This window comes from Sceloporus occidentalis, unplaced genomic scaffold, assembly GCF_023333645.1.
Source record: "Sceloporus occidentalis isolate IW3139 unplaced genomic scaffold, rSceOcc1.0.p SCAF_97, whole genome shotgun sequence".
Classification (NCBI taxonomy): Eukaryota; Metazoa; Chordata; class Lepidosauria; order Squamata; family Phrynosomatidae; genus Sceloporus; species Sceloporus occidentalis.
In genome coordinates, this window is record NW_028317077.1 from 2305638 (window position 1) to 2331309 (window position 25672).

Sequence of the window (25672 nt, forward strand, 5' to 3'; positions counted from 1 at the left end):
ATGAAGACCGCCTATAACGCCTTTAGATGCCTAACCAAAGATCTGGATGCGTGCGCCATGAACCAGGAGATGACAATGGACAGCATTGGCAGTTTGCATGGTGGGACAAGCCATGAGCAGGACTTGATGAACAGCCACAGCCCTCACCACCACAGGAGGATTCACCAGGACCTCACTTCTCCATCTTCCAGGTCAGCAATGGTCTCCAGCATGGCTTCCATCCTGGATGGTGCTGGGGACTACAGGACGGAGCTGTCCATCCCTCTCCACCATGCGATGAGCATGCCTTGTGACTCCTCACCACCTGGGATGGGCATGAGCAGCACCTATACCACCCTCACCCCACTCCAGCCTTTGCCCCCCATTTCTACGGTATCTGACAAGTTCCACCACCCTCACCATCACCCCCACCACCATCACCACCAGCGGCTATCTGGCAATGTCAGTGGCAGCTTCACCCTCATGAGGGATGAGAGGGGCATCCCAGGCATGAACAATCTATACAGCCCCTACAAGGACATGACCGGGATGGGGCAAAGCTTGTCCCCTCTCACAGGCAACCCACTGGGAAATGGCTTGGGCTCTATCCACAACACCCAACAAAGCCTTCACAACTATGGGCCTCCTGGTCATGAAAAGATGCTCAGCTCAAATTTTGATGCCCACACTGCCATGCTGGCAAGAGGGGAGCAGCATCTCTCAAGAGGGTTGGGTACCCCTCCATCTGCCATGATGTCTCACATCAACGGTATGCATCACCCTGGTCACCCTGGCCATGCTCAATCTCACGGGCCCGTGTTGTCCTCTAGCCGTGACAGGCCACCCTCCTCCTCCTCAGGATCTCAGATGAACAACTCTGGCCAGTTGGAAGAGATCAACACCAAAGAAGTAGCTCAGAGGATCACTGCAGAGCTCAAAAGATACAGTATCCCCCAGGCTATCTTTGCCCAAAGGGTATTGTGCCGGTCACAGGGTACCCTTTCAGACCTGCTAAGGAACCCCAAACCTTGGAGTAAATTGAAATCTGGCAGGGAAACCTTCAGAAGAATGTGGAAGTGGTTGCAAGAGCCTGAGTTCCAAAGAATGTCAGCTCTCAGGCTAGCAGGTGAGTGACAGAGAACATCATATCACTTCAAGGTGATTAAATGTCACCAGGAGATCTTTAGCTCCATGTAACAATTGTTATTGACCACATTGTTGAACATCATTGTTTCATTAGGGAAGTCCACTTGTCTTGGTGGGCAGGTGGGACCTCCCTTACTTTAGAAGGTTCCCTTTCTTCTTCAAAGCCAAAATAAGCCCCAAGGTATTCAGTTTAACGTGCTTGCCATCTTTTGGGGTTTTTTTTGTCTGAGCATTGTCTTCTTCTTCAAGTGTCGTTTATATCTTGTTACTGATGCCTGGTTGATTAGAAACAAGTTCTGGTATGGTTTCAGGAGCGCCTGGAGAAGGACACATTAAGGATTATGTGCTTGTAGAATGTGAATCTACATAATCTAAATGCAGGGATGGCTATTGTGGAAAAAAACTACTCTGGTTCTGTGGTGTTTGAAGTCGTTTTTAACTATATATTTTTCAAAATATGTGTTTTTCGATTAGGAGCTTGAAACTGGCATGTTAGACACCTGAAAAATCAGTGCAAACAATCGATTTTATAGTGTACATTGTTCTATTTTATTTTGGGTTTATTAGCCCCCTCTAGTGGTCATGAGGTGAATTGCTTTGTCTATTGTTCTGGGTTAGCCTGATTGGCTTTACTATCCAAAGTATCAAAGAAATTAGAACACTATTCTTTAATTACGAGCTATCACATCTTACAACCGGGTTAGGATTTCGCTACATTATATTTTAAAACAACTATTCACTACACTTTTGGTTGTAATGTAAAATACTAAATCATTTATATCATTTTTTAAAAAAAATATGTAGATACGCTGGGTTTCAAGGTCTTTTGTCTAGAAGGAGACAAAAGAGTTAAATTCCTGTGTTGATCAAATTTTGTTGCGACCAAAAGAATTGGATACAGCGATTACTAGGATTACAGGTTTTCTGTAGCCCGCAATCCAAAATGTCAACCAAACCTTTAAAAATGACATTCGCCATGGGGGAAAAAAATGTAATTTTCAACATCTACCAATTTTCCGATCTGCTTTTACAGCCAAACGATAGTTAAGTGGTGTTTCCTCGCGATAAAATAGTCATTATTTCTTATTGATTTTTTAACCCTTTCTTGACATATTTCACATTCCTCTTGGAAGCTGGAAGCCCGGTCTAGTGGCTAATCCATGCTGGTATGAGTAGTATATGTACAGCTGTCTTTGTTCGGTGTAGCAATGTTTACTTTTATTGGGTCTCAGTGCTTATATAGAAGGGCACTGATTTATTTAATAACGCTCCTTGCACGACCTTCTAAAATGCAAGGTCTCACTCCTGCGATTTTGTATAGTGAGACGCCAGACGCATTTCTCGGCCGAGCACTTGAAAATGAAATACACAATACCTTCCCTTTTGCACTTAATTATTGGCCTATAAAGGGAGGCCCTCGGACAGGAAAGAAAAATGGCCAGAGCTGTATTCCGGTCACGTAGAAATTCAGCACCGAGCAAGGACTTGCCGTGAGCCTCTGATTTTAATCATTTGTGAGCAAATTAATATCAATGCCGTGTATAAACGGCATTTTTCCAGCCCTATATGCTCGCTAAACCTTTACCCCATTAGAACGCCTCTTATGTGATGGGACAGAAGTCTGTATAAACCGGTTGTAGGTGCCTGTATTATCTTAACCCTTTGTTCGCAGTCAGCCTGCCGCTCACAGCAGTGGCAGTCAACTGGTGAATTCACCAGAGTCCTAAGTCGCGGCGATTGTGAGAAGGATGGATTTGGGATCACAGGGGAACCAGCTTGAGTAGACACAATGTTCTAGAACAGCTACAGGGAATTAAAAGACAGAGGGTAGAAAACCGTTTCTATGAATTATTGATAGAAATCTCAGATCTGGAGAGAGTAGTGACACTTGCTTCGAGTTAAACAGTCACAATCCCGCAGTCTGGGGGTCTCCAGATCAGTCTATGGTTTGTAAAGACTCCAAGCTGTGAGGCTCTCGCAAGGTGAGAGATGTTTAGATACGTTGTTATCCAGCATACTTGTGACAAATCTATATTGTTCTAGTTCCCTTCCAGAAAAGACGCCTAGAACGCAAAAATATAATACCCTCAATGCGGGTATATATATATATATATATTGCACAATAAACAAACCCAATGTTCATATACAAACAATAGAATGTTTTCTAAAAAAAATATATTGTGCCTGTACGGGGAGGAATAAAAAGATTCCCAGTGCGTTCTGTGTATTTGGACTTGCTGTATGATTGATTTTTCTTGGATGGCATCTGTTGAATATGTATTTTTTTTTTATCGAGTGATATTTTAGCTGCTGTCATAACGTAAGATGCTGAATACTTTCCCATGATCGTCGATACGAGCCGTGCAAAGCAGCCATTCAGCCATTCCGAACCCGTTCTAATGTCCGATCGATGTTATCAGCATCGTCTGATAAGATTGATCCAGAAACGGAATTCCGTCTTCCCACTCGTCACCGTCGTCGCCGGCGAACCTGTTTCCCAACGCGCGATTACAACAGTGAGTTAGGGAGCGGTGCGGCGTAGGTGTCATTGAACCCAAGCACGCCTAATGTATTCTATTACACCTAAAACGCGTGCGTTATCGCGGTTATTTATAGTAAAAAACAAATTTGCACGCGCTCTACTTTGCACATGACGTAATAAACGCGGGTGATTTAATAAATACATTACAGATCATGAAGGCGTATATATATATTTTGATAATTAGCGTGCGTAGGTAAATTTTCACGGTAATAAATGAATTAAGCCTGATTATTTTTTCAGAAATTATTTTCTTTTTTTTTTTTTTTTTTTTTAAATTAGAATAAAATAAAAAATACACCGAGGTTAAAAAGACAACAAATGTGAAATTGTAAAAACTCCAGAATTTCAGAGCTTGTTGAGGAAATAAAATAAAAATTTTGTGAGCTGTTACTTTTAAAGGATAAATAATAATTCCACCACCTGCACGTTTTTCTATGCATTAGTGCGGGGGTCCCGTAAAAGCCGGCCTACAAAATCCATTGAGTTATAGGGGACCTGGTTTGTCCCCTATAACTAATCCCAGGGATTTAGTACTTCTTCGCATCTGCCACAATATCCACAAATTAACATTTCCCACACAAATCAATGTTACTAAATGGCGAGTTCTTAATTCCTGGTGTTTGTAGCGGTTCAATTTCATTTAATTTTTTTGTAGTCAATTTCTAGGACAACGCAAAGGTGGAATTAATAACGTTGTATAAAATCGCATACATTAAACAGTGCTGCACACACCTGCAGTCCTATATACATGTATACAACGTATATAATATCGTGTTTAGAAATATTACATATTATATATTATATATTTATATATATATACATACTTACACAATGTATTACCATTTATATACACTACATATATATATATATACTTACACAATGTATTACCATTTATATACACTACATATATATATATATACTTACACAATGTATTAACATTTATATACGCTGTATATATATATATATATACTTACACAATGCATTAACATTTATATACACTACATATATATTATATATTTATATATACATACCTACTTACACAATGTATTAACATTTATATACACTACATATATATATATATACTTACACAATGTATTAAAATTTATATACAATGTATATATATATATATATATATATATATATACCTACTTACACAATGTATTAACCTGTATATACACTGTATATATATACTTACACAATGTATTAACATTTATATACACTACATATATATATACTTACACAATGTATTAAAATTTATATACACTGTATATATATATATATATATATATATATATATACCTACTTACACAATGTATTAACTTGTATATACACTATATATATATACTTACACAATCTATTAACATTTATATACACTGTATATATATATATATACTTACACAATGTATAAATATTTATATATATAAAAAAATTATATATATATATATATATATATAATGTATTGATACAATATATATCTGAATTCATATACATATATATATATGCGTGTGTTTATATAAGTGCACAGTTAGATATATATTCAGTGCTAGATGACTAGTGATATATGAGTCTTAAATACTATGTAATATTTATATGTCCTCAGCTTTCCTAATACTGTTTAACCTGGAATGTGCCGATATTGTGAGCTGGATCTATCTATACGTTCTTTAAGGCTGTGATATATAGATATAGATTTATTTATAGATATATATATATAGATAGATATATATATATAGTGTGCCCCATATCTATGGATCTCATGTTGTGTCCCAGTTTCACACCTTTGTGTATATGGTGCCAACTGATCCTCATCATGTTTCGGAAGATTAAAAGACCATTAATAATACCACCGATATTACAAACGTGTGGACCCAGTTTCCATTGATCTGGAAAGTGATCTGCCTTGTTTCCAGTAAAGCAAGATGCTTTCCCAGCATAAAATCTCCTCTGATTCCCTCCTCCCACACTAGCGTCTTTTTTTTTTTTTTTCCTCCCCGTCCTGTTTCAGGACATCTCCAATTCCCTGGTCTCAATCCGTCGAATAAGCAGATCGGGAGAGATAATAGCTCCAACGTGGCGCCCCCCCCCCCCATTTCACGTTTCTCTTGACGCGGAGGTGCGGAGCACTCAGGGGCCTTTTCGCGAAGGAGAATATGGATCCTGTTATTAATCACACGCACGGTGCCTTTTGTATCAGTAACAGTTCCAACGTCCAAAGATTAAATTAAGACAACAGTCTTTCTAATAACCCCAAGTGGGTAAACTTTGTACGACATCCAGAAATACATAGCTTACAAGAAGCAGTCTTTGTGCCGTTTACACCATGCGCAAAAAACCCTTTTTCGGTGGCTTTCATGTGTTTTTTACGCTGCAGCTGGATTACTCTACTCCGTGAAACGTTGCCCTCTCTTTATGCCGAGAGACAGCCCTCTCCCCGCTCTCCACCATTGTGCGGACTCTGTATCTATTATATGCTGCAGTGGCGGTGCCTGTGATCAGCTTCACGCTTGCACGGTGTCGTACGTGCCAATATATCCAACAACGTGATTGGTTAACAGGTCTCATTAACACTTACAATTCCAGGAAGACATGCGTATGGATTGGTCAACAAAAGAGCCAATGGCTCTGCAAAATAAAGTTATTGGTTTCTGTCTGTTGGGGTTTTTTAATTGCATTGATAAAACTATTATTATTGCGCAATATCATAGGGTTTTACACCACAGACACTCACACATACAGCAACACACTCATACACTCACACATACTCACACACAGATACACATACACTCTCTCTCACACACACAAACACTCACACACACAGACACACACTCATACACTCACACACACACACTCATACACTCACACATACTCACACACAGATACACATACACTCTCTCTCACACACACAAACACTCACACACACAGACACACACTCATACACTCACACACACACACACTCATACACTCACACATACTCACACACAGATACACATACACTCTCTCTCTCACACACAAACACTCACACACACAGACACACACTCATACACTCACACACACACACACTCATACACTCACACATACTCACACACAGATACACATACACTCTCTCACACACACACAGACACACACTCATACACTCACACATACTCACTCACACACTGATACACATACACTCTCACACACACAAACACTCACACACATAGACACACACTCATACACTCACACACACAGACACACACTCATACACTCACACATACTCACTCAAACACTGATACACATACACTCTCACACACACAAACACTCACACACATAGACACACACTCATACACTCACACACACAGACACACACTCATACACTCACTCAAACACAGATACACATACACTCTCTCTCACACACACAAACACACACATAGACACACACTCATACACTCACACACACAGACACACACTCATACACTCACACATACTCACTCACACACTGATACACATACACTCTCACACACACAAACACTCACACACATAGACACACACTCATACACTCACACACACAGACACACACTCATACACTCACACATACTCACTCAAACACAGATACACATACACTCTCTCTCACACACACAAACACTCACACACATAGACACACACTCATACACAGACACACACTCATACACTCACACATACTCACTCACACACAGATACACATACACTCTCTCTCACACACACAAACACTCACACACATAGACACACACTCATACACTCACACACACACACACACTCATACACTCACGCACACACACACACACAGTATGGCTTCTTAATATAGTATGGATAACTTAGTTGTAAGACAATATTTTTATTCATTGTGTCCTGAAGGTAAATGATTAAGTAATACAAGATACAGAATAAAACACACATGTGTGTTCTACACAGTCAAGCTAGATCGCAAGCTCCTCGGACCAGGATCCTCCTCACTGTTATTTCTATCCAAATTGTAATATTATGCACTAATAGTTTCTGCAGAATATGACGGCGCTACATAACGAATCAATAAATAATATTAATAATAGCGAGAAAAATATGTATAAATATATAATAACAAGTATCTAACACGCTCATACCATTGTGGCACAATACATGGTGTTAGCGTGTTTGTGTGTATTTATAATGTATATCACTGGGGTCACACATGCTATAAGTGAGTTTGCAGAAAAAATGCTGACACGATCAGGAAGGTTATAAAGGCCGTGAGATAATTTAATCAGACTTGGACTTCGCCTTTTCTAATCAAATGTGGCTATTTTCTCTCTGGATGTTGACAAGAGAAGAATAATAAGGAGCCTTTCTGTTGATGCTTTGATGACGTAACTTATAAAGTGTCGGTCTTCACGCCCTAAACCATCCCCTACCATTTATCAGAAGGTTTTAAGATCTAAATAAACGTAAAGCAATTATAGTAGGTCCTTTAAGTTAACCCTTTGGTTGCCAGCGGTTTGATAGGGTCCAGACTTTTCACACCATGGGCTTTGAAGGTGAGGTGTCGAACATCTTTCGGGTTTTCTCATGCCATGATATTACCGGTAACCTTTCTCAGCCGTATCTATGAAGTGCAAGCTCTTTGGGACGGTCACGTTGCCACCAGAAGCGCAGGAAGGTATCGCAATAACATCAGAGGCCGGTTGCGTTGGAAATGAGGAGGCCGGATTGTTACTGGAGGTTGTAAACACGCATTCATTGATTTACAATTGTCAGAGAAGAAAGTTAAAGCAGTGAATAGAAAAGCGTTACCGTTTTATGCAGGGCAAGGGAAACCTTTCTTATTGATCCCATTGATGTTTTCTATCCCTTTCACAAAACCACACAGTTAAAGACCCCTTGTGCTCAATACGTTTACGCTTAATACACAGACGCATAGAAGACTTATTCCGAGCGCTTTCCAAAGTAAATGTGTCACTTTCTAATAAGAACGTGTCTGATCTGGGTATTAATGATTAAAAACACATAAAAAAAAAATCAAATCTCCTATTATGAAAATTAGCCCAAAATATACAGGCTTTTCTCAAATAAACGAATAATTATTATAATTATCATCTCGGGGAATGCACGTACCGTGTAAGCTTTTTAACTCATGCGTACAATCTAGATTATTGTGTTAATGCATGATAACATGTAGAGAAAATATGATTTTAAATGAAAAAAAAAATGATAGTGCTATAATGAGTGCTATAATTTGTTTTGAAAAGGTAAAATAATAAATTCATCAATATATATATATATATATATAAAAAATATTCTAGTACCTGGATGTACAGAAAATGTATTATGATATATTTAACAGTGTAATAATAATAATAATAATAATAATAAAACAATATATATATCATAAATAAATATAATATAATGCAATAATTATCCTGGATAAATAAATAATATACCGGTAATAATTGTTAATGAGCCATTTCTTTTATGGAAAATAAAAACATGTACTTTATCTAACTATATATATATATATATATATATATATATATATATATATATATATATAACCCAAATATATTACTTTGCACTGATTGTTTATGTAATTATTAAAACATATTTTTTTCATTGAAAATGGTGGTATTATTCGGCCTATTATTAGCTAGTTATTCATAGAGAGACAGCAAACGCAAACATTACTGGTCATTAATAAGTAAAAATAGGTATTTGACCGTAATTGTTTTATGTTAGTTGCAATGTGACAACATACAAGGAAAAAACCTTCTCTGTATAAAATGGAAAGCTGTGTCTAGAACTAAAAACATTTGTGAAAGTATATATTGTATGTAAAATAAAAACTGTGCTGTAAAAATGTAAAAACAGTTTTAAAATAAATAAATGTGTATATATATATATATATATATATATATATGACTATAATGTATATACATATTTGTGCATGCAGATTTTTACGATATATATATATATATAATATATGTGTATATATGTTTGCATTTAGTTGTGATCAGCGTGTGGCATTGTCGCAATATGTATATTTTGCAGTCTAGGTTATCTCACCTCCCAAGACGCCCCGATCCTTACGATGAATATAAATATGATTCATCATTAGCCGCGGATACGGGTCTGTTTTGCAGAGTTCAAAGGGCAAAGTTCAGCTTGGGTTTGTTGGAAACATGCGCAGAGCTAAGTACTAATGATCGCATAGATGGCTCCATTATAGTAAAGCCCCTAATTATCCCTGAATGGAGTATCCTTTACATAGCCAGTTAATATTATATGTGCGCTGAATTTGTGGGACACAGACGAGAAAAGACGCTCTTAATGTTCCAGCCCGTATTAACACTTTAATTGCCAGGGCAGGCTTTATTCTCGTAATTTGCTAAGAATTCATTTTCCGGCCGGTAATGAAATCTTTGTTGAAATTGTAATATCGCTGTATTGTTAACTCGCCAGCGCACCGCATCGCGGTGTTTTTCTTTGCATTTTTTTCTTTATATGGCGCCAGCAGATTCCGTAGCGCTGTTACAATAAGAGGCAGTAAAAATATGTAATGATGACATCACATCAGCGCGCGTTAAGACATGCTGGTACGGAAGGAGAAGACGGCCCTGCTCTTGTGAGCTTACAATCTATTTAGTGGAAGAGTTGGGTTCGTGTCACGGCTCAGGCCCCGGCTCGCTTGACCTTTCGCTTGCCATTATGTGTCATGTGCATGAGTCCGTCCTTTGTTTAGAATAAATCCCAGGAAAACAGACGGTCCTGGATTAGGTCGGCAAGCGGACTCATTCTCTCAATTGATCTGCCTGAAATATCCAAATCTCAAAGTGTTCTAATAATGACTCCCCCCAAAAAAGATCATTTCTTTACCTAATGTATCGATTCGTCTCAATCCGTTCTAGTTTTGTCAGACCCTTTGAATGTACGGACTGTAAGAAGCGCTGAGTAAACTGCTGGCGCTATATAAATAATTGAATAAGAAATTCTAACTTCATAGATTTGCGCAAAATCCAGAGATTTATGTATTTATCTTAAAACAAAGTATTTATAGACTGTAGACATGGTTTATAGTACGAGTAATATGCTAATTGTTGACCTAATAATCAAATGCTACAAATATATATATTTCAAAGCGTCTGTGTGATTGTTAATAGATGCACATCTAAAAATTGGATTTAATTACGTACAATGTTAATACTTACAGACCAGTGGAGTGCACAAAAATACACACAAAATAATAATAATAATAATAATAATAGCAATAGTAATAATAATGTATTTTAATTACAATTAGATTTTATTTATTATTAGAATATATATTGTTTATAAATATGTCTGTGTTTACCTGTGACCTGCTGTGACCTCAGTATGCTACAAAATATTCCTTGCATTACACATCCTTGGAAAAAATATTCTCTACACTCTAGATTGTAAGCTTGCGAGCCGAGCCCTTTTTACCTAACGTTCGGTTTGTTTTAGTCTGTCAGTTCTAGTTTTATTAGACCCTTTGAATGTATGGACTGTATATATATGTATACAAATCCAAGCTATGAATAATAATAATAATAATAATAATAATAATAATAATAATGTATTAACTATTAGAACTTTATTAGAACAACATTGGTATCTCAGAGTCTCTGTCTCTTTAAAAGCCTTAAGCAATTTGCACCTAACCTGTTGTTATTGAAATGCAGTTCCCAACACCGCAGCCACCCAGTGATGGGAGTTGTAGTCTAAAAAAATAGCAGCTAGATTGATGTCTCCCCTCGCTCGTCCCTGGCCTTAACAGCCTGAGGTCATTCGCTAGTGGTACTAATCATCATGCAGAAGCAGGAGATGATACTACTCCTAATCACATGCTTTATGTTGCATCCACCGGATAGAATTCCATCAATTATTCACATTTCCACATTGCTGAATCACACCAGGAGAAGAGAAGTGATTAAGCTTGTTAGCACACCAAAAGACATTAATTATCCATTTGGAGGATCTCTGTAATATGCATTGTCTTATCATTTATAACATACTTCTCCGAATTAAATGAATCTGCGCAGGTACCTTAGATTTGGAGAAAGGCTATCAAATAATAATGTATAAAAGGATAAGACAAATGTACACAGGATCTGGATGAAATAAACTCATAGCTGGGCTTGGATTCCCTACACATTCCCTGCTGTTGCAGGATGGTTGGAGAACAGCGCCATCTGCTGGCTGATTTAAGCCAGCACCGCAAGATATTTTTTTTTATCATTTTTCCAACATTTTACCAACTACATTAAATTGCAGTACAAATATAAAATATTTTCTGGCAGCAGCAGCCATTAGTTATTATATACTATCAGTGCACACACAAAAATATTTTTAAATATATATATTTTTTTGAAAATATATATGTTTTATTTATTTTTTGTTGTTCCTAGATTTTTTTGTATTATTATTATTATTTGGGACTTTATGGTGTCTCATCCTCTTTCTGTTGCCTTGTTTGTATGGTCAAAGTGAACCTGGGGATTGAAACTCCTTACATGTGCCATGTTGTTTTGCAGATTAAATAGCCATACCGTCAAAAAAAAAAACCACTCGCCATGGGGGTCAGTATGGCAAATTTGCATTTAGCAGAAGAAGTGAGGCTGGAGTTATGCTTTTTAGGTTCTTATGTGGTTTTCAGCACCTTGGACAGTGCTCACAATAAAACAGCTCGGCTTACCTTGGGGATTTCACGGCATATTATTATTATTACTATTATATTGATTTATATAGCGCCATCATAATCCACAGCGCTGTACAATGGGCAAACAGGATGTAAGATGTAGTAAATAACATAACAATCTGGACTTACAGAAACAAAAGGTAAAGAGGGCCCTGCTCAAAGAGCTTACAATGTAGAAGATTGTAATTATGGGATGTTTTAACCCTCTGCGTACCCTCTGAGAAGTAAGTCCTGCACCCTTAACGTTAAACTGTCTATCCCACCCCTTCCAGGAAGAGGTCGATGCTTAAAAAGCAATCACTGAGACGTATAATGTACAGCAATTGCGCTTAGTGATCGCAGTAAAAACCTGCGTTTTCTTTTAAAGTCAAATAAAAACAATTTTAAGTCACTTTGTGGTGTGATGTACATAATACATAGAAGGTGAATCCACAGTATTTTATATACACACAATAACGTGCACCTGGGCAAAAAAAGGGAGTATAAATGTCTTAATGTACATAAATCTGGACCATATATATTATTATGCTTTATGTCTATAGCACCAACAGATACTGCAGCGCTGTGCGGTGGAGTTTTACATATAGAGTAAAAAGTCAGTAAGTGTGGAGGGACATGTGAGACTTTCTAAATTAGAAAAAGGAACTTTTTTCTATATAAACGCTGTAGCCAATGAATTCCAACGTAATGTCATATTTATAGGAAAAGGTTCTGTTCTTTTATTTATTCCTCTTTTTAAATTCTCGATCATTCAATTCTGCGTTCTGATGTTTAAATTAGTCAATGCAATTTAGTAGATTTCACTTTTTTAGTAGTCGTTTGCTCCTAGCAATACTTAATTTTTTAACCCAAGAAATAGTAATAGTGGTATTTTAGTTATAATACCTGAAATATCGAATCCATTTAACGCTATGTCATGTTAAGCAAATTCATTTATGAGCAGCTCATCTTATTTTCTTTATTCTAAATTCTATTTTTCTATAGACTCTGACCTTTCTAAAAGTCTATGGAGGAGAGGGTTTTGTTGGGAAAATCAGGGCTTTGTTAGCATTGCCATAAAGCATCAGCTCAGTGTGGTGCTGGAACAGGGGAAAGTCACCCAAAAGATCACATGACCGACAACAATGGCCGCCTCCAGGACTGCAGATAAAGGGAGTTTATTTGAACAAAATGAGATAAAACCAGGTTTTTGTCAATGCCGACCGACATTACTGTATACAGTGCTGGGGGGTTATTAATATATACAGCACTGGGGGTTATTACTGTATACAGCGCTGGGGATTATTACTGTATACAGCGCTGGGGATTATTACTGTATACAGTGCTGGGGGGGTTGTTACTGTATACAGTGCTGGGGGGGGGTGGTTATTACTTTATACAGTGCTTTATACAGTGCTGGGGGTTAAGACCTACAAGGTAGCCTAAATCAGAAAAATACTAAAATACTACTTTAGAAAGAGATGTAATAGAAAGGGAGCCCTCGTATGTCCTCGCAAAATATTTGATTTCGTTTATGACATATTAAACATCGTATGTCATATCCTTGCCCTGTACTGATGTTCTAGCTGTTCTATCTTTATTCCAAAGATTCCGTCCTCCCAGCTACATATCATGTTGGTTTTTTCCCTAGACGTAATATAATATCCTTCCGATTTTGGCACAGTGGACCTTCTCAAATAAATTATTCAAAGTACAGAAATCCCAGCTCCTGAGTCCAGATGTAGACGTGTCATCTCCTCTATCAAATCATTATTTCCAGAGGAACCGAGTCTGCACGGCATGGCGGACAGAAACACTGATTGACAGACTGCTTCGTACAGAGCAGCTCAGTGCCGCAAACAATAGAATGAAGGGGTTAAACTCCACGCAACTCCACGGGCTGCTATTTCAAATTATAACATTTAGCACATCCACAAAACTCAGCAGAAGCAGTAAATGAGAGATACAGTGTCGCTTGCTGAGCTTTCACTTGGTTTCATTATTATTATTATTATTGTTATTATTTTATATAGCAACGTCATATTCTGTAGCGCTGTACAATGGGGAGACAGGACTTAACAAGTAGCATGTAACATAACCATTTGAAACAACAGGTAAGGAGGGCCCTGCTCAAGTGAGCTTACAATCTAGAGAATTATTAGAATTTGGATGTTTTCCCGCCGTGCTGAGTGAATACTATATTCTAGTGAAAACTAATTTGGTTCCTTTCTCACCTTCCAGAAGTGCCCACTGTACTTTTCTTTCTCTGTCTCTTTTCTCTCTTTCTTTCCTCCCTCTCTATCTCTTTTTTATTTTCTCTCTAGTTCTCTTTCCTCCTTCTAACCCCTCTTTCTTCCTTTCTTTCTTTCTTTCTTTCTTTCTTTATTTCTTTCTTTCTTTTTCTTTCTTCCTTTCTTCCTTTCTTTCTTTCTATTTATTTCCCCTCTCCATTCTCTCTCTCCCTGTCTCTCTTTTTTCTCTTTCCTCCATGTCGCCCCCTCTTTCTTTCCCCTCTGTCTCTACACTCTCCCTCTGTCTTCTCTCTCTGTCTTTTTTCTCTTTCTCTTTCCTTCCTCTTGCATCTCCCTTTCTCCCGTTCTTTTTATCTCTCTCTCCCTTTCCCCCTCCCTCTCTCTCTATATACTATATTCGCTTGTAAAGAAGCATAAAATCTAATAAAACAAATGTACTCTGTTGGTTTGAAACAGACAATGAAGCAATGTTAGATGTCCTCCTCATATTTAATGAAGATTTAAAATAAGTCTATGTAAATTTGGAGCAACGTATATATATATATATATATATATATCCCAGCCTTAGCTATACTTTTTTTATATATATTTTAATTTTGAAGGCTTTATTTTTCTGGATTGGGTAAATTATGCACAAGCATATCTCTAGGTACGCATACATGCATAGGTTACATATATGCATAAGACGTAAAGAAAGGGCCTTTATAATAATATCTATAGGTATGTATTGTGGTGTGCGGAGGGGAACGACTTCAAAGCCTGAAGGTGAGATCTAGATAGTCTCAAAAGCTTACAATCTATTATACTTATATTTTGATCTTTACCTAATTTTCTCTTTTTCTCTCTACGGCGAACATGGTACAAATATACAAATATTCGCGATGTCTCGCCCGTTAAATGCAAAAGTCACCCAAAACCAGTCCGGGAAGGGTTATTTTCTCCTGCATCGCCCTAATTGAGCAATCCGATTAGTTTAATTACTCCGTGCTTTTACACAATGCTAGCCATCTAATTCTAATTTCTTTTCAAAAATCAATTCAATTAAGCCTATTTTTTGGTGTTTAAAGCAGATCTGGTTGATAGATACCGCTGGCTTATATACGCATCGGCCAGGCGGCCGGGATTTCTGCAGAAAAAAGCGAGAAAAAACGAGCCTTGTTATAATGTGCGCGTTAATTCACCCCTGGGGAAAAAAAAGCTACTCTTCTTCTTCCGGGGCCGAGATACTCCGCAGAAATGTCCCCCAACACACAGCGAGAAGACTGCGGGTTCTTTGCATGTCACTGTATTACCCACTACCACTTCCGATGGGAGTCTGTTCCACTTATCTACCGTCCTCTCCCAGTAAACTAACACTTCCTAAACCTCGGACCCTCTAGTTTTAGATCGTGAGCTCTTGTTCTATATATAATGCTATGGCAAGGTCCATCCTGCAGCTGCCAAGTAAAGTCTCCGTGCTTACGTATAAGGTCCGGTTCTGGTACCAAGTAGAAAAGGCGGTTAAGTACCCATAGCAACCAAATAGAATGTCCATGGCGATTGCTTCACTTTCACCATTTATCACAAAAATTGTTCTTTATACATTTCTCTCCCCAAATTTAGCGCTTAATTGGCATTTATGTCTGACAGTCTTGAAGTTTTTGGACTAGCCATGGGGGAACTGGGCAAATGCCTGGTGGGCTGGTGACCGATGGCGCCTTTAGCGTGTGGCATCCACGTACTCCAAAAGTGTAAGAGTGAAGCGTGAGCCCACGTGTATCTGCATGGGCCCATCTTAATCCCCCCTCCAATCCTGGTTAACTATCACCCGCAGTGTTCTGCAATTAACGATCGCTCGTAATGGGAATTAATTAGAATAATTAAGCATGCCTTTTCTGCATTGCAGTGTAAATGTGCTCTGGTGCACACCCCAGATACTACTGTATTTTAAATGTGAGTCTAGCAAAACAAAAAAAGTAAAAAAAAATAAAAAATATAGCAAAATACAATATAGTACATAAATGGTTAATGGGATCAATACCGGCTTTATGGGGCACATCTGGTAAGGGGGTCTTCTAATGTCCTCTTAACTTAGATCCTCTTTGTAAAAACCTACAGAGGTCAGACTCAAGAGCGTGTGGGCCGATACCTACTAAAAAGCCTTTAAATGAATAATTACATTATTAATTATTAAATTAATATTATCAATTATAATCAGTAAAATGCAGATGATCGATCATTATTGCAATTTTTTTTTTTCACGATAGATTTCTGAATTGCTCCTAATACTTTCACGAGGTTGACAGATACAAAGGTCCTGGTATTTAAAAAAAGGATAATTATTAATTAATAATATTATTAATAATATTATGTTTTTATTGTAGTGTATCCCGACACAAATAGTGACTTTTCATTTTAATTTTTTTTTAAATATTTTATGGATTTCTGTACATGAAGGAACGTCTTCTCTTTATTCACAGACATGTACGTAATGGTTTGGAGCTTTCATGGCGTGAGAATCGTGCCGTCGTAATTAAACATTTATGACATTTGCTTCGATATCCCGTGAAATTGATGAAATATCATCCTGCCGTCGTTATCACCGTTATTCTGCGTGAGCGAGTGATATGCGTTTGCGTTAAATTGCTTGTCAGGTTCACGCGGAACGTTTATGTAAGCGAAGCGGGAATTCTGTGGCCGAGGGCTTCATTAATAAAAGACCATCAGACGCCATTATTCGACGCCATTATTCGATGAGGATTTTATTCATATCACATATGGGGTATAGGTGTCCGCAGCATTATTATATCGAACGATGGATTTAGGTTTTGTTAGTTTCATAGTAAGACAGTAAGCATACCCCCCAACAGTCCTGGTTGTTGTGAGACAGTCCTGATTTTCAGGCACTCTCCTGCTTCTTTTCCCAGTATGTCTTAACATGTAATAATGTCATCGTTAGTTTTAATATTATCCTTCATTTTTATTCACCCCCTACTGTAAGAGCGCTAAGGAACCTGCTGGAGAACCCTGTGATACCCTCATACCCAGCAGACATTCCGAGCTTGTGGAGAAGAGGAACATCAGGGGAGGAAAAAGGGGTTCGGGTCCCAAAGCGGGACTGGCACACCTAATAAGGGCTGCTTGGCAGGTATGGCTCATTCACTGGAACTGGGCAATAAGGAGCGTTGGCCGTCTGAATGCTTGCGCAAACGCTGTGAGGGCTAGGGACAGCTTTGGTGGGCTAGGACGCCTCTGGCGGGGGATGGGAGTGTGCGTAATATATCAGATGGAATCGCAATTCTGGGCTCAGGACGCATAGAGTAACCCTTATATATATTATGAGTTTTTTTAAGAAATCCATCAAAATGATCACGGGCGTTATTAGATATTCAGATTGCCATTCCCTGACGTGTGAATTCAGGAGGGTGCCTGGACAGATAAAGGGCATGGATGCCACCAAACTACTGTGACCTACTAATGGATAGGACGGGGTAAAACGCGGGTGTCTTCGTCTTATTAGGGCGATAGGCATACCTGGGAACTCTCCAGGTCTGACCCGGAGATTGCCGGGTGATCGTTGCTCCTCCGGTTCTCCGGGTCTTGACAAGCCCCGCTCCCCGCCCATTTTTCCTTTAAATGGAGGTGTTTCCCGCTGCCGTTAGCGGGAACGCCCCCGACGTCAACGGGACCATCAGCGTGCAGTCCTGGCCGCGTCCCGCAAGGGAAGGCTCCAGGTAGCCGGAGCCCAGAAGTTCCCAGGTATGGCGATGGGACAGCGTACAAAATGTATGCCTCGGTTCTTCAAGTGCCTCGTAATGTGAATGATTGCGACGGGATATTGTAAGATATTGTAAGACTGGCCTTGGGTTTTGCCGCAGAGAATTCTAAGAATCCCTTTTGCTTTCTGCTAAAACACCCAGGCTCGATCGGGGTTACGTGGGTTTAGAGCCGTAGAGAATGTTGAATTTGGCAGGAATCCCAGTATTTAATCCGTAGTTAATACAATTTATACATTTCAAATAGGTGCCACAGCTTCTCTGCTCATCGCGCTCCTAAGCTTAAAAATATCAATAAACTTGTAATGAAAAGTAACATTAGAGGTCCTGACAAATTCTGCAGGAATTGGGAATTTTCATTAACTCCGGAGTTGGTAATTGGCAGCCAATGTGACCGACGCAAAATCACTCAAAATGGCTTTAACGAGCATCTGAATATTAATGGATCGACCGAAACTACCAATCTAAGGGGCCATTAAACATCTGAAGGCTAATTTACCATTTAGTGAATATTCCACTTCTTGTTGTAAGTTGTTGGCCGCACTTAGGTCATTGCGGCCTCTGCGGCCCCAGTCCGGCCATGAGATATATTGGGTAACTTTCATGCCAACACTGAGCTGATTCTTTGTGGCAATGCTAATGAAGTCTGGCGTCTCCAATGAAATGATTTCCTCTATAGACTTTCATAAGTCAGGCAGTGCGATTAAGACTGAGCCATTCTATTGTTTCCCACATTTACTAGGATAAGGAGTCAGGGTTGTTTGTCTAGTAGATTGGGCTCAGATAACAGAGGGGGAACTCATACAAATGGCTAATATTCTGTGCCATTGAGTGCCAACCCTTTTTTAGTTACTGGTGCAGGACTCTAAAGGAAATGAGGCTTGCGTCTGAGATCTGAAAGGCCTGTTAAGTGGAAGGAAGTAACATGGGATTCTCCATAAGTACATATGTCATAGCTAACCTTGACAATGTGTTTATTTGCATCTTCATACAAGTGGCATCTTGTAACATAATGCTTTCATACACAGTGGGCTACTTAACCTGATTTCTATTGATCCCGATCGTCCTCAGTTATGCATAGTTAATTCAGAGAGGTAATCAAATTGATTTCTTGGGCTTGTTTGTAGAGACCGTGCAAACACTCAAATCCACAGAGCGACCGTAAGTAAATTACACGAGCTGAAAATATTTCAAGATATTCAGTGACATTTTCTAATTTCATTTTTTTGTTTTGTTTTGGGCTTTTTTTGTTCACGTGGAAGCTAAGTATTTAAACCTAAACCAATTAGAACATTCTATGAATATAAAGTTTAAGAACAGAATGTTAGATAATTATGAAATGAAACTAGCAAATCTAAATTGAAATTCTAAAAAAAAATGAAAATAAGATTGATAATAATCATGATGGTTTATGGGGTTTATAAGGGTATATAATAGTGTTTCAAATTTCAGTTAATAAAGATGAAAAAATTAGGAATGGGTTTAGGGAGTATTTGGTTATAGTAAAATTAGAAATCCAGTCTCAATCATTTGTAGATTTTTTGGGCTCATGTTTTGAAGATCAAACTTATTACTAGGTGGTTGGAGGCAGTTTCAGAAGTGGGCAAGCGAGCGGTGAGTTGGACTTATCTACCGCATAACGATAGTCCTCCCCTGTGTCCATACAAACGCAAGCAAGGACTAAATCACTAACAGGCGGGTTCAGGGCGGCCATCTGGTACGCTGGGCAAATGTCCTGTGGGCCGATGGGCCGCTGGCCTTAACCCCTGCATACTCTGCTCCAGTGTGAGATCAGGTGCTGCAGCCAACGGCTGGATATACCCGGCTGTATGCTAAAAACATAACGCGCGGCCTCTCATATAAGCCGTCGGCTTCGCTTCCATCGTTTGGCAGCTGACGGCATTAAAGTGGGAGAGCTGCCTTGTTATCCCCAGTCCGGCCCTGCTTGGCCTTTCACTCCCCTACACTTTTACATTTAATCAGGAGATACGCCTTTCCAAGGACGCCCATCCCATAACGAATCCATGGTCCTATAACCCCTTGTGTGTCAGGTTTCCACATCCCATTCCATTTTAAGCTCTTGTGACAAGACCCCTCAAACCTTCTGTTTCCATTTGTGTCGATATGTTGTAGCGCTAATAATTTGGAGGAGAACGGCGCATGATGCGCATGAAACAACCACCGCCATTCACAATCCAGGTGTCCAAACCTCATCGCTATCCTTCCACCGGCAATGGCGCAGATCAGGGGGACAGGAGCTCCCTAACGCCCATGGTTTAGGCGCTTAATCAAAGCCCTATGATGGAACGATAAAGTTGATGCGGACGTTTGGATCATCGATTGTTTGTCTGTTTAATGCCGGCCATCGAGGGCCGGTCTTCTCTATTATATTATATTATACGACAGCAGCAATATAGGGGTAAAATTACATTAAATTAAGTCAAAAACCTCCGTATGAGATATTACCAAGTTTTATGTGATAAGTGTTTGTTATGTCGCTGTTATATACTTCAAATAGAAAAGCATGCAACATAATTAGTAATATAGGATACAGTTCATTTTTTAATTCTATTTCTCTTCTTTTCATATTTACACTTGACGTTACTACGCAGCACCCGAATTCGCCGGTATCTTGCAGCCCTGTAAGTGTTTGATCTTATAATACCAGGCTAATTATTTCATTGGGAATTTTATGGGTACTGACTTGCATTATAGAATGGTATCATAATTGTATTGTAATTATAACTGTCCATATATATTCATAAACACCCAATCAAATACATTTGTCTTTATGATCATTTAGTTTTCATTAATAATTATTGCTTATTGATTTATATAGTGCCACCAGATTCCGCAGCCCATTAACGCTATGGGGGGTTATGGCGAATCGGCACAGTCCCCCGAAGTTTCCTTCCTCGCCGTGCTTCGGGATATGACATCATTTCATTACCTATGATATCACACATCATTTACATCTGAAGCCACAAAATAATAATATTAATCAAAAATAATAATTAAATTATTATTAATAGAGCTCCTGCAGATTCCGTAGCGCTATTACAATAGGTGGGGGCGCTGAAAATGAATAATAACATAAAAGTGGCAATGCTCAAAATTAACAATAAGATTCAGACACGTTAAGCATTCTGCCACAGGAGAAGAGGGCCCTGATCTCATGAGCTTACAATCTTTTATGTATACAGTCCTTGGACTGGAAAATCTAATATGAAAAATGCTGAAGCTAGACATTTGTTTTGCCAGATTTGTCATTTTATTTATTTATTATGTTTTATATTGTTTTGTATATTGAGTTTGAGGCTATATATATATATATATATATATATATATATATATATATATATATATATATATATATATATATATATATATATATATATATATATAAAATAAAGGATCCTTTCAGCCACTTTGAGATGCTTTATTTTAGTTATATATTATATATATTAGTTATGTTATTTGGCATCATCTGGCTTTATATAGATGTTTACATAATAGCAGTTTAATTACAAGATTACCAGATTAAGCCTAAAAAAATGTGGATATTTGTAGAATCTTATACCACGTACGCTGAGCAGCAGAAATTTTCTGATGTTTTATATCAACATCAACACAATAATTCCCCGGGGAGCCGCCGTTTCCAGCACAACCTCGCTGGGTGCATCTGGGAATTCCGACAAAGTGATATTATTTCACGTAAAGAAAAGAATCCCATTAATCTCTGTATAATTAGAAAGATTATTGATGTTACTTTCTCTTTAATGTCACGTTTGATAAATTATAACAGGAGAGTCATTCAAAGTAGCCATCACATCAAAAAATGTCCCTTTCTAACAGTGTAAATATATATATATATATAAATATATACATTATTTCAGCTAAATTCTTAGTAATGAGTGGATTTGTAGTCTTTGTAGTTTTAATAACTTGTCGCTACAAGAAGAGGAGACCCTAAAAGTTCACATTCCTTGGTATGTTAGATTTAATGATTTAAAAAAAGGAATTAAGTAATATGAGGAAGTTGGGGGTGGTAGATGAGTGGGACAGCCTCCCATCAGAAGTGGTAGAGGCTAATACAGTGAGGGAATTTAAACTTGCATGGGATAGGCATATGGCTCCTGAATATAAGATGAGACTGGTTTAAGGTCTGAGGCAGACAAGATGGGCCAGATGGGTCTGATCTGCCGTCAAATTCCATGTTTCTATATTAAAGGAATAATAATAATAATAATAATGTATATTTTGCATACAGGCGCAGCTGTAAGTTAATTTTTGCTGGAAACAACACTTGTTAGCTTTAGATAAGCTGCTAATAAAATTTATTAAACCCAGATTAATCATTGATTCGATTGCCTGAATTACCAATTGTTTTGGATCGTTTTACCCCAATAAAAAAGCTTGACGTATTCTCTGTGTGTTATATGGACTGTAGCTGCGGTTGGCTCATATAGCATTTTGGTTTGATGGAGGGAGGAGATTGTAGATATGTTTGTCTGGACCTCTCCCTCTTCTGGGGGAGCGGCTTTGTGAAGGGGTGGGGCTAGTACCAAAAAAACCTTTAGTGGATGGGAGAGACCCAGGGAAGCAGTACTTCACTCGGAGACTCCTGGTCAATCAGAAAGAGATCCCGAGTATGGTTAGAACAGTGGGGTCTGTTCAATAAAAGGTCAAGTGATCAGTGGAGCTAAGGGTTAACTTGACTGATGAAACCCAACAGGGGTCACAAGCAAATCGTGGGTTAATTTAACATTAATCTCTATTAATGTTATTTTGTTTGTTCCTACTTCAGTTAGTTCTTTCTCATCTGCCGGCCGTCTAGAACAGGGACACGCCATTGGAAAGACTGATGGGCTCTGTAAAAAAAATGAAGCATTGGATGGGATTTTTTGAAAGGCATCACTTTTACGTTCCTGACCAGGCTTCTGCTGAGTCTCGGAATAGTTACTTGTAAAAATTGTCATAAAATGAGGGTTTTTTGGGGTACTTTGTCTTACAAGTGTAATTGGAAGTCTTAAAGTCTTGATGGACATAGATGACAGTTTTAATCTCTTGTGGTTTTGGAAATATGTCATTCCGATCCTCTTTCTAATGTCTTTTTTTCGGTACTTTATACTTTGTTTTGCGGATCCGATAAAAATAATTGTTTCATAGTATAGCTAAGCGATCCGGGGTCCTCGGGGGCCACCACAAGTCTTGGATTTTTTTACCCAACAAGGCCATTGCCATTCCTCGATGAAAACATATTACAGTCCATGCATCCTTTATTAGGAATTAATATACTCAAGGATATTATGTTTCTTATCAAATCATTCATACATTTTTAGTATTCTTTGTGTGAGAAAACCAACATTTGCATTTTATGTGCGCAAGAAGTTTAAACAGATATAGATAGCTATATAAGAAATGCAATCAGGAGATTATATATTATATTTATATAATACATATATTATATACATACATACATATAATACATATATATATATACAAAATACATATATATTATATTTAGAATAATAATATATAATAAATCGATTATATTTCCGGAGCAAAAATAAACATGTTTGTATTTTATTAATTAAATATAAATTCTTAGCTTACTATAAATCTCAAGATGGGATACTCATTAATTCACAACAAATATATTTATTAAAAAAATTGAAAAACAGGACATTGTAATAAATATGTATAATTTCTAAAGTTAGTCAAATGTAGCCATTCCATCATTGTAGATCATGTACATTTGACATCTATATTGTCTTGTTTAGAAGGTTAATAAATATGGGTGGTAAATAACATTTTTCTAAATTAAATGTAATCTTTGTCCTCGGTAGATTGAAGATGTGGGCTTTGTCTTTTTTTTTTGTTTTCTGTTATATAAAGATATATTTTTATATATTGTGTGTTGTAGTACTGTTGGTGGATGGAAACAATAGTAACCCATTTGTTTTTCTGTTTGCTAAAGCTTGTAAACGCAAGGAACAAGAACCGAACAAAGACAGAAACAGCAGCCAGAAGAAATCCCGGTTAGTTTTCACCGACCTCCAACGCAGAACGCTATTTGCCATCTTCAAAGAGAACAAGCGCCCATCCAAAGAAATGCAGATCACCATCTCCCAGCAGCTGGGCTTGGAACTTACCACGGTCAGTAACTTCTTCATGAACGCCCGGAGGCGAAGTCTAGAAAAATGGCAGGACGATTTAAGTACGGGAGGAAGTTCTTCTATCTCCAGCACTTGTACCAAAGCATGAGGGGAAACAAAGGCTTATAATGGGGCACAACTCAACTGTAACCAAAAAAAAAACATAGAAGGAAGAATATATATAAATATATATTTTTTTGTCGATGGGGCCATTCACTGGTGACAATCTTTTCCATGTATTTAGGCATCATGTTTCACGTACTTGCTGTGCTTTCAAAAACAAAGTGTTCCATGTGGCTCCATGATCACTGGCCATTTACATCCGGATGACCAACCAAGCATTTGCGTCAACCCAGCCGTTTGAAGAAGACATCTCATCCTTCACTCAACAGGCATCTTGTTTAATATGCAAACCAGCAGATACCAGAAGGATCTCACCATCTTTTTTTTCCAAGTGTATCTTCAGAACGCATAAGCTGTCCGTAGCACAAAGAACCAAAGATTACAGCAAGCAGAACCACATCATACAATGGTCCAGAGCACAAGGTCTTCTACACCACAAAAAAAACAAAAACTCCAAAGAACCATTTCTTCATTTAATTTATTCCTGGATTTCCCTTCTATATATATATATATTTTGTAGCATTTATATATCCCCAAAAAACACCTTCAGATAAAGTAATACAAAATAATAATACAGTATTAAGCACAAAATAATAACTTCTATCAACATAAACCTCTGTTATATTCCATCCATTCACCAACGGAATCATTTGGAACATTGAAAATAACCACGAATGCTTCACGCCTTTGTACACAGGTATACACTCAGGAGACCTCTTATACTAAGTACAAAAACCAAATACAATTCTATAGATACAACTATTTTATTCTCACTTTTCTCATAACGCGTAGATCACCGGAATAGAATTCTGCCATTTTTGTACATTGCCACGTGTATATACCCGCTTTCCCCCATGTCTGAAGACAAAACAGCACACCAAAGATCCACTTCTAACCAAAGAAAAGAAAGATTCTAGTTTTCTCAACCTACAAATACTGTGATTGCTTCAGATATCAGAAAGCCCAATAGTTTATAACTACTTAATATATAAATATATTTATTTTTATTTCCGTTTATTTGCCGGGGAAGCGCGTCG

At 37.9% G+C, this 25672-nt stretch overlaps 1 protein-coding gene across 1 annotated transcript; it reads left to right on the forward strand.

Annotated features, from left to right (window-relative positions):
* LOC149284226 (one cut domain family member 2-like) lies at positions 1–24621 on the forward strand. Its single transcript, XM_089497027.1, has 2 exons — positions 1–1105; positions 24335–24621. The coding sequence occupies exons 1-2, from the start codon at positions 1–3 to the stop codon at positions 24619–24621; spliced, it is 1392 nt and encodes a 463-aa protein (XP_089353153.1).
* The last annotated feature ends 1051 nt before the right edge of the window (positions 24622–25672 follow it).

Excerpts from the sequence above, each read along its gene's own strand:
- LOC149284226 (XM_089497027.1), top strand. The coding sequence starts at position 1 with ATGAAGACCGCCTATAACGCCTTTAGATGCCTAACCAAAGATCTGGAT. Across the intron at positions 1,106-24,334 it reads GTCAGCTCTCAGGCTAGCAG|CTTGTAAACGCAAGGAACAA; the intron begins GTGAGTGACAGA and ends TGTTTGCTAAAG.